General features: G+C 41.5%; 1 protein-coding gene across 2 annotated transcripts in view; it reads right to left on the reverse strand.

The window, feature by feature from the left end:
• DHX9 (DExH-box helicase 9) overlaps window positions 1-7,467 on the reverse strand; it is a 36,599-nt gene extending 29,132 nt beyond the window's left edge. The window contains exons 1-6 of one of the 2 annotated variants that reach the window (XM_026669255.2): window positions 7,342-7,467; window positions 6,267-6,405; window positions 4,010-4,150; window positions 3,260-3,374; window positions 2,082-2,203; window positions 1,425-1,573 (exon numbers count right to left, since the gene is read on the reverse strand). In XM_026669255.2, coding sequence (XP_026525040.1) covers window positions 1,425-1,573; window positions 2,082-2,203; window positions 3,260-3,374; window positions 4,010-4,150; window positions 6,267-6,377 — 638 coding nt within the window. In that variant the 5' untranslated portion in view covers window positions 6,378-6,405; window positions 7,342-7,467. Of the gene's footprint in view, window positions 1-1,424; window positions 1,574-2,081; window positions 2,204-3,259; window positions 3,375-4,009; window positions 4,151-6,266; window positions 6,406-6,924; window positions 7,165-7,341 lie in introns of those variants that run through there. The other variant, XM_087960859.1, reaches the window with a different exon arrangement.
• Window positions 7,468-10,505: the final 3,038 nt, after the last annotated feature.

Below are 10,505 nucleotides of genomic sequence, written 5' to 3' on the forward strand. Positions count from 1 at the left end.
CTCTTGGGAAAACAGCAAACAGACCGAGAAACATACTGTCATCCATGCCTCCATCTTCATCAAGTAAGTATTAAATAAAACTTGTACTTGGAAAAAAATAACATAACAGCAGAACTCCAAGAGCTATAGAGGAGAAAGTCTAAAATGGTAATTTTATGAAGAAATTAAGCAAGAGCATTTTTCTGGGCAAACTGTCAGAATGGGGAAAGTCTCAGCTATTGAACTTCTGAATGTCAGAATGATGATAAACATAAAGCAACACTACTATTATTAAATATGATAACCCTGATAGTATACAACAACTGCACAAAGAACTATCTTTTATGGAAGCTGAAAGGGAAATGATATGAAGTACTTCAAATCAGAAATTGAATCTAACTTCTGAATTCATGTATCAAACTAGATCAGGCATCATCTATCATTTGTTGGAGTCAACCAGGAAGGCGTTAGAAGCCTTGGTAGCTTTCCCCCTTATTTCTTTTCCCTTTTGAATATTGAATCCAAAACTATGTACAGCTCTATTTTCTTGTTCAGTATTCACAGACCTATATATTTCATTTTTAGAAGGTATGTATCATGTAAAAGCAAATGTTTTCATGAAAAAAATACGATTGAGATACCAACAAAACCAAGACTAATTTATGAAGTTATTAGAAGGTGAATAGCTTCACCTTGGTTAATTTTGGATGTTTGAAGGACAGGTAGGAACAGGTAAACAACTGAAGGCAGAGACAGAGGGGAGAGAATTATTTCTTTATCAGCCTAATATATATATTTACTCAATTATATATTTATATACTTCAGCTTTAATATTATAAGAAATTTTGCAATAACAAGTAGATGTCAAACATACTGCAAGTGACTGGCAAGCCACTTTACAATATAAACCTCTTCTGGGATTACATGAAAGTAGCTGCATCTCCAAACAAATGGGATTAAAATAAACATCAGGCATGTAAAACAAATGCAAATTCCAACTATTTTGATGTGCATACACTGGCTTTCTACATGTATTTTTTTTATCTTCCCTACTCCTTTAAGAGCCCAGTAATATTCTGCCAATATTCTGAGTTTTTCTTCAAATTGTAATTCAGATTTTAAGAACAGGCATGATACTGATTTTTTTTTCACACATCGTCACGTCAACAAACACTGTTCCCAGGAATTTCTGCTTTTCAAATTTAATAAGATACTCTATGACTATTATATAGATTGTGAGACAGAACTAAGTACATTTTATAAATCTTACTACTAAACGTTCAAAAACTATTTCCAAATTCAATGGAACAGCCCATGCTTAATTACTCTGCCAAACCATTAAGGTATCTCTCCATTTATAGAAGAAAAGCATACAACCAGCTATTAACAAATAAAATGTTTTTCAATAACATCATCAGCTTTATGGGGAAAAAAAGCTACCAAACCTGTTGTGATCAGGTCCCACTTGAGTATATTTATATTCGCCTTGGATTTTCTCCTTTTGGAAAAACTGATTCAAACGGGCTTTAGCATTCTCCAAAGTCCAATTTCCATGAAGGCCAGCATTTAAATCAATTTCTTCTGACTCCAAGGTCTAGTAGCAAGAAACAATTGACTTTTAATTGCCACAAACACTATTCTTAATTTGTTTACATGCTACTGTAAAAATATATTTTAACACTGAATTATATTCTCTGATAACCAAGTGGACTATTCCCGGAAAATGTAAGATTTAATGCTCTAAAAAGTTATGTTCTTACTTGGAGAACTCTGAACAGATAGCAATAGGAACCCTTGAAATCTAATTTCCTAGAATGTACAGCGTCATTGTACTATAATTCAGACACATTACTATGTATTTAGTTAGCAAAATAACTAAACTTTATTTGTACTATCAGTTAATCAAAGTAAAATTGTCAAAATGTTAGCATGATTATATATAGCATGATATATACTATAGAATTATATCTGTGCTAAAATATGTTAGTCTTGCATCACTATCTTGTTTTACTTAAACAAGAAAATCATAGCTCTGTTGACAAACAAAATCTTTATAATGAAAACTGAGCTTGGTTAATAAGTCTTCAAGAAAAAAACCTTACAGCCTGGACTTCCTGTTCTTCCTTCCGGGAATAATAATCGTTCAAGTTAGCTCCACGGTCCCACTGAGCTCCACCATAGCCAGAATTTCCAAATGCTGTTTCAGTAGAATTGGCAGCAGCATCTAGCAATGGGAGGGGGAAAAACATGGTTATTCAGAGCATTAACATCTGTGATGCAGATAGTTTTAATATAAATGTCTGAACCTCACAAATCCTGTCTTTGTCCTGCCAGAAAAAGCTTCATTTGAAACTGTGACAATATAGCACTGTTATTAGTAAATAGAGTAATGGACACTCCTTTTCTGAGCAGCTTTCAAGATTTATTATAATTTATGATTATTACATCAAATTCAACAGATGCGAGGACAGTGTCAACTAGAAAATCTTTGTTCATTTATTTATGACTCCTAATAAAGAAACAGGAATTGTAGTTTGGGTCTGGGGAAAGGAAAAAGAGGATTCATCCCCTCAATTTCCAATGCATTTAAAATTGGTCAACTCTAACTTTTGAAATTACTTGCTTTAAGTGTAAAAGAATAAATGCAAAATATAAATAGATGTTTTGATTTTTTTTCTGATTATAATTTCCATCTTTTTTCTAATTCCAAGAACACATATTTCAGGAATTTAGATTAGGAAAAACATGAAGAGAAAAAGAATTATTTTGGCTTTTTCTATAAATTTTGTTTACCATACTTCCTGATATTTGGAGAGCTGTAAAGTAGGATATAAAAAACTTAAAAATAAAATAAACCATAGAAATATCATACAAAATTAAACTAAAACCATCAACAGTTCTTGTTAATTTTAATCTATTTGTCTCACTGTTTTAATCTTTTATACTATAGTTTTATATATTATAAGATGGTCAGAGTTGTAACAGTGAGATGGATGGCGAATAAATATAATAAACAAAAACAAAAAAAATGCAGAATATTTGACATTTGAATCTACGTGAAACAAGTTTTTATTAAGGAAAACACAAGTTTTACAAATACAGAAAAATATTTTGTCAACAACTCTTGAGGTGAATCTAGATTAAGTATAAAAAAGCAAATATGTCAGTCAATTATGTTGGAAAATTGTTGGATGGGACTGAACTTCCATTGCCTAATAAGCAGTTTTAATTTGTTTGGTAATATACAATGTATTGAGCATGCAGAGGTTGAATGACTTACCTGTTTCTGTTTTGAGCGCCAAATGGGGAGGAACTGGCCCACCCAAAGGAGCATCAAGTCCGTCTCCAGCATCTGCTCCGAAGGCACCTTCAGTAGAAGTACCCACTGCTCCTGCCTAATAATGATCAAAAACACTGTAAAATTGCAATCTGTAAGTATATGTTTAAGTCAGATGCACCCTCAAGTAGAATTACTATATGTCAGGTTTACTGCTACAAAACAAAGGTGTATGTACAACTGCATTTCTCTGCATGACTGTGTTACAATCTGTTGTCCCCCCCTCAAGAAAGAATGTACCCTTTAACTTGAATAATTAAAAAAAGTTTAAATGTTTAAAATGTGCTTCATGAAATCTCAGCATCTAATCCTGAATGCACATATAAAGAATACATTCCATAGAATTCTAGACAAAAGTATTTCTGAATAAATGTCTGTCTCCCTCCCAGTGGTGTCTTCCCTTTCCCTTTTCAAAATAAATTGTGTATAAATCAAAATATTCAGCATCTGAAATGAAGGATATAAAGCAAATTCTATACACAGATGCAAAGAAATTATGTGACTTCCAAATATCGTTCCTCTTAAAACACATTTTGAAAAAAAGGTTTCAAGTACTGTTACAGTATGACTAAAAATACTACTTTATACTGTCTCTCTTCCCCAGATAGCAAAATAGTGTGCAAAACAACCAACAGATAAGCACCATGCACTATAAAATATAATATTCATTCTGCAGGTGGTAGTATCACTTACTCCAAAAGCTGGAATTTCTTCACTTTTGATTTCATTCACTCGAACAAGATAATTAAGGAAGTCTCTTGCAGCATTGGTCTGAGCATCTTTCTTGTTGGTGGAATTGCCCATACCAATATAGTTGAAACCTGTCACACGAACCTATTATATACATACATATATTACTAAATAACTTCAGCAACATACATGCTTCCTGTATAAAGTTCAGAACAAGATACAATTAACATAGCTGTACAAGTCTTCTTAAAACGACCCTGGTCAAATAGCAAATCCTACAGCAGGATTTGTATTTGCAGCTGCCATGGTTTATTTGACATGAAAAGTATAATTCAAATGAGAGTAGTAGCAAAATGTGTTGCTCTTATCCAGCAATGATTGCATGCTTGCCCAATTCACTCTATGATCAATTATTTGGATTAGTCAAATGATCAATACAGGTTCTGATTGTTTTCCATTATGATCCAAGTCTCTACCTCTGCTTTCTTTCTAGCTTTGTTTCATTTTGCAAGCCACCTTAAGGTCCAACCTTCAGGAGCAATAGGATCTGAATTAAGTAATAGGGGCATAATTTATGTAGGCAAATAATTTTTAGCATTAATTTAACTAAGAAGGCTAAACACATGCTTAAGTCTCCCTGAAACACAGGAATCAAACAAGGGTTTAACCTGGATCGCATTGTATCTACCGTGTTTCTCCAACAATACGGCCTCCACCAATAGGAAGCCCCACCATGTTTTATTGGCATAAAATCAAATTAAGCCCCTCCCCCCCAAATTAAGCCCCATATTAAACATGCGAAATGGGGGGGGGGAGAGCGGGGGGGGGGCTTGCCGTTAGTAAGTACTTTTGTTGCATGCCCGGATATGGTGCTGCCTGCGTTGGTGGGGCACTTCATATCGGGAGACCTTCCACCGTTGCTTCTCCCTTCTCCCTTGCTGCCGCGGCGTTTGGCGCAGCCACGTGCGGCCAGTCAGGTTCCTCCCTGCAACCGGAGCCCTGAGGAGACACTTGGCTTCAGGCGCTCCCGTCTTCCCTTTGCTTTGAAGGTAAAGCGAATTATTTTACAAAGCCTCCCCTGCCCGAGAGGGCAGCCCAGCCACGTGGGAGGCTAATCTCCCGGGGCCTCTTCCGTTCCTCCCCCGACCTCCCTACGCTGCGCGCCTCTGACGCGCCCGCTCCCTTCAGCCCAGCGAGCTCTTCCACCTCAAAAAAAGGCCAGGCGGGCGGCTGCGGAGCAGCAGCAGCGGGTCTGAGCCGCTCGCAGCAGAAACAGCCACCACCCGTAGGCCCGGCGCAGGGAGAACAAGCGAGGTTAGCGCCTGCCAGCCCGGGCGAGATTTGGGAACGAGGGGCAGGAGGAGGCACGCACACACCCGCGGCTCACTTTCCCAGCTTTGCCCAGCCCTTACGGCTCTGGCGCGGCCCTGGCGGGCAGCGAGCACCTCCCGCCGGACCCTCCGCTCATCCTGCCAGGGCCGTGCCAGAGCCGTAAGGGCTGGGCAAAGCTGGGAAAGTGAGCCGCGGGTGTGTGCATGCCTCCTCCTGCCCCTCGCTCCCAAATCTCACCCGGGCTGGCGGGCGCTAACCTCACTCGCTCTCCCGCCGGGCTACGGGTGGTGGCTGTTTCCGCTGCGAGCGCTCAGACTCCGCTGCTGCTGCCCGCAGCCGCCCGCCTGGCCTTTCTTTGAGGTGGAAGAGCTCGCTGGGCTGAAGGGAGCGGCGCGCGTCAGAGGCGCGCGCAGCGTAGGGAGGTCGGGAGGAACGGAAGAGGCCCCGGGAGATTAGCCTCCCACGTGGCTGGCTGCCCTCTCGGCAGGGGAGGCTTTGTAAAATAATTCGCTTACCTTCGAAAGCAAAGGGAAGACGGGAGCGCCTGAAGCAAGTGTCTCCTCAGGGCTCCGGTTGCAGGGAGGAGCCCTGACTGGCCACATGGCTGCGCCAAACGCCGCAGTAGCAAGGGAGAAGGGAAAGCAACGGTGGCCCGAACCCGAAGGTCTCCCGAATATCCAAGCTGTCGCCGCCCGCCCACCCACTCGAGGATGCAAGGGGGGAGAATTAAGTCACCCCCCGAAAAGACGTCCTAGCCGTTTTTTCGGGGGTCAAAAAAAAATAAGGCCCGGCCTTATTATGTGAGAAACACGGTAAATATAACACTTCATTTATAAATCTTTATTTCTGACTAAGCCATATATTGTAGTTCTCTATGCAATATAAATTTAGAAAATTTAGATAAATCGGGGAGTCATTAAATGCTCACCTCACACACAAATTTCTGCCTGTTCTTGTTGCCCACAGCACGGATCTCATAAGCGATGGTGATTTTTCGCTTGCCACACCAAGCATATAGGAAGTTCTTCACATCCCCCATGGCAGAAGCAGCCTGAGGTAGACAGAATCTATGGAATAAAAGTACAAAGCATTAGATTGCCAATGTATTTGTATGGAGACAAGCCTTCTCACAAATGGAATAAACAATAATAACTGGTCACGGGACAAATCCAGGAGTTGTACTTGAAAATAATTAGTTTTTATTGTCTCACATGCATACACATTCAATTCCAAGTAAAAGTAAACATAGGAAATCATAGCATTTTGGTTCTTATATGTATTATTTATTAATAATATATATTTCCTGTTACCAACAGAGCCAACAAATATCTTTACAACCTTATAACTCCCTTTTATATCAGGATTTTTTTTGGAATGGAGCAATAAAAAAGCCTTACCCATGGGACATATTACCCACCCACATTACCAAGCCCATTTTGTTAGCTGCTATTTCAGATACTAGGAGAGGGTCCCTGCCATCTCAGGAAAACAGTATTTTCCTATTCGATTAAAAAAAAAACAACCCCTCTATATTCCCGCTATTTGCTTAACTCAAACCTTGTGCTCAATCGAATAGAGACGCGCACCTTGTAGTAAAATGACCACCAGGTAGGCTTGTTTTTCTTTTAACGCAGCAAGCGAGGTCTGTTAAACCTCAAATGGATTAATTGACCTCTTCCCACCCAGTTTCAGAGATGCTGAACCCAAAACGGTATTACACCACCACATTCAAGGCAAGTTTTGGCTAACGCATCTGAAGAGTGGCAGCTGCTGTTATCCCCACCTCTGTGGAAAAAGGGCTGCGTTTCCCTACCAAGCAGCTCTACTGCGCATGCTCTTCGCCGTTAGCCTTTTCTCTCTTCCCTCCGCTCATGCAGAGTCTGCTCTCGCTTGTCGAGTCTGCGCACTCCTTCCCCAAATTTCATGCTGTTTATATCCGGAAACCCACGGCCCCTTTGCGCAAAAATACATAGTTATTATTATTTTTGCTAAATAGACACAACCTGGTCTGGTTTGATGCGGAAAACTTTGTCTCGAGGAAGGCGCAGAAGGTCGTTCGCTCCCCTCAGCCCCTCTCGCAGACTCCCGTTCTCAGTACATCCTCAAGATGGCGGCGGCTTTACGCTTGCGCAGGACTGCACGACTAACGGCCTAGTTTCGAAGAATGTCTCTGCGGGAGAGCGCTGAGGAAAGCGCCTCCAGTGGTAGGACGTAAAAGTGCAAGGAACGGCGGACTAGTGGAACAGCGTTTATAGGCTTTCCGAATGGGAATTGTGTAATGTGTTCGTGGAAATCACATAAAGATGAGAAAAAGCCTATAGAACTTGCCCTTGGGGTAATGAACAGATGATAAATTACAGGCTAAGAGGTCATCATAGAAGCCTATTGATAATACTCTTTACCGGAAGTGAATTCATTTGTTTTAGCAAACACAATACTTGAGACACCATACATGAATAACAGTAAAGCCTTAGAGGTCAAATATTATTTCACAGGTTCATGAAGTAATTGCTCCATACATGATTGCAGGTTGGGGAGTAGGAACCATAGAGGTAGCTTAAATTATAATGAAAACTGAGGATACAGGCTTAGCATCAGTGGTGGGATTCAAAAAATTTTTACTACTGGTTCTGTGGGCGTGGCAGGGGAAGGTTACTGCAAAATCCCATTCCCTCCCCACCCTACTAACCTGCTTTCCAGCTCTGTTCTCCTGTGCAGGGCAACAAAAAAGACTCAACCAATCAGCTGGGACTCGGGAGGCAGACAATAGATGAGGACGGGGCCAGTCAGAGGTGGTATTTGCTGGTTCTCTGAACTACTTAAAATTTCTGCTACCGGTTCTCCAGAACTGGTCAGAACCTGCTGAATACCACCTCTGCTTAGCATAGAAGCTTGCATGTATATAAAAGCAGCATGGTGATTGTTTTAGGTGGCAACATAAAATCCTCATGTTGGTAAATAACTCCTTCAAGGGTATAGAATACTATTAATGTTGCCCAAGCCCAGATATAATTATTGGTTTAATTCAGCTATATCCATGATGGTGAACCTATGGCATGCGTGCTGGAAGTAGCACGCAGAGCCATCTCTTCGGGCACTCCAGCTATCGTCTATTGCTCTTCTGGGTTTCAGCACGTGCATGCATGCCGACCAGCTGATCTTCGCACATGTGGGAGCATCGGAAATCGGAAGAGCAGCTCTCTGGCATACATGCGCATGCACGCTAGAAACCGAAAGACCAGGTGGCCGGCATGCTTGCTCCCGTTTCTCAGTGCCGAAAAGGTTAACCACCACTGAGCTATATATTGGAGCCCTTATAGAAATTTCTCCTCTAAGAGGATATCATCTTTCAAATCTGCAGTAGACTCATTTCAAGTGCATTTAAATCTTCACTCAGAATTTTCTTGTTCATTGATTCTATATACATTTTCATAGCAACGTGCTCTCTTTAAACATTTTGAAAGCAGAGAACCTTGCCAAATTAGAAAAATATGCATCAATGAACAAGTTTTGTTTTTATGGAGGACTGATCAATTGACGTCAGTGGTGGGATTCAATTTTTTTTACTACCGGTTCTGTGGTTAGCGTGGTTTGGTGGGCGTAGCAGGGGAAGGATACTGTAAAATCTCTAGTCAGAGGTGGTATTTGCCAGTTCTCCGAACTACTCAAAATTTTCACTACCAGTTCTCCAGAACTGGTCAGAACCTGCAGAATACCACCTCTAATTGAAGTGCCATCAAGTCACCGAGTGTCTATGGAGATTCTCAGTCATCCAGGTCATAGTTGTCCTGAAGGTGCTTTTTCAAGAGGCAACTGGACTGTCTTGTTTTTCTTTGAAGATGTTTTGCTCCTCATCCAAGCAGCTTCTTCAGTTCTGTGGGGATGGTGGGGAATGGACTGATTTATACTCCTTGCAGACAGCTGATCATTTGCATTCTTTTAGAGAGTAGTTGAGGCTACTTGGAGGCTTGTTTGCATCCTCAGGGTCACCCGAGTAGTGTAAAAAGACTGAAAAAAGACTGTTTTGTGAAGCTGTGCCCCCTGCAGAATGTTCTCAGAGTTGACTTTTAGGGATCACACACTTCTCCAGAGGTATGTTAGAAAATTAGTAGTTGAGGGGACATGTCAGAGTTAATTAAATCTTCTGCATCAATTGTGATTGATGAGCAACATTTCTAGATGTTTATAAAAGTAATAGCAAATACTTTAAGTGAAGGCCCATAAAACTAAATAAGCACCGCCTTGGGAGGTAATCTGTAATCCTCAATCAAGATACAGCCCTGCAACAGCTGCTCTAAGGCGATATATAACAACAGAGCTCCTACCCACACTTGCTGCAGACCCAAGACTTTAACTGCCTCTGTTGCTTTCCCTTCTGCCCATTCTGCCTTTGGGTGCCAAAGCTGACACCCTATTGAGCTAACTGGAACATATTTGGACTGCCTCTATTTATAAGCCCCCTTGAAGCTCGTGAAAAAGGAAAAGCCTACCTTTTCAAGCACCACCACCATTCAAACAGGGCAATGTTTGCAGCTCCAAAATGACGGATCGGCCCCAATCTGTGGTGTCCAGACAACGCAACTCAAACATAAGCATGCCTTGAACACTCATATGTTGCACTGCCCCTGTTTGAAATGCATCTTAGTTTGAAGTCCTAAATGTTGGAGCATTAACGCTATTTGGCACCACGCCACCCAAACACGCCTCAACCGAAGCGGCAGCTCAATCGACCTGGCTAGGGATACCTTTCTTTGGGCTTATCAATACCCTAGAAGCATACTTAGGCAGTAAAGGAGAAGACAGTTATAGGTCTGTGTGTAATATTGAACTATACTCATTGCCCAGGGATTGGGGGCGGGGGGAATGGAAGATAGTAGAAACATCTTGGAAAATTAGACAGATTTATGAGAATATCCTGAATTTACAGCTCCTGCTTGAATAGCAGGTGGCAGCTGTGGCTCCAAATGGCAGAGGCAGCTCCAAATGGCGGCGGCGGCTCCAAACGGCAGAGGCAGCTCCAAACGGCGGCAGCAGCTCCAAGGGCACTCCAAATGGCGGTGGTAGCTCCAACGGCACTCCAAATGGCAAGTCCCCCCCCCTTCCCCCTATTTTGCATGTTTTAAACTAGGCCTAAATTTGGGGGAGGGGCTTAATTTGATTTTATGCC

The sequence above is a fragment of the Notechis scutatus genome, chromosome 3 (genome assembly GCF_049901735.1).
Source record: "Notechis scutatus isolate UNSWTSFEM ecotype Mainland chromosome 3, rNotScu1.2, whole genome shotgun sequence".
Classification (NCBI taxonomy): Eukaryota; Metazoa; Chordata; class Lepidosauria; order Squamata; family Elapidae; genus Notechis; species Notechis scutatus.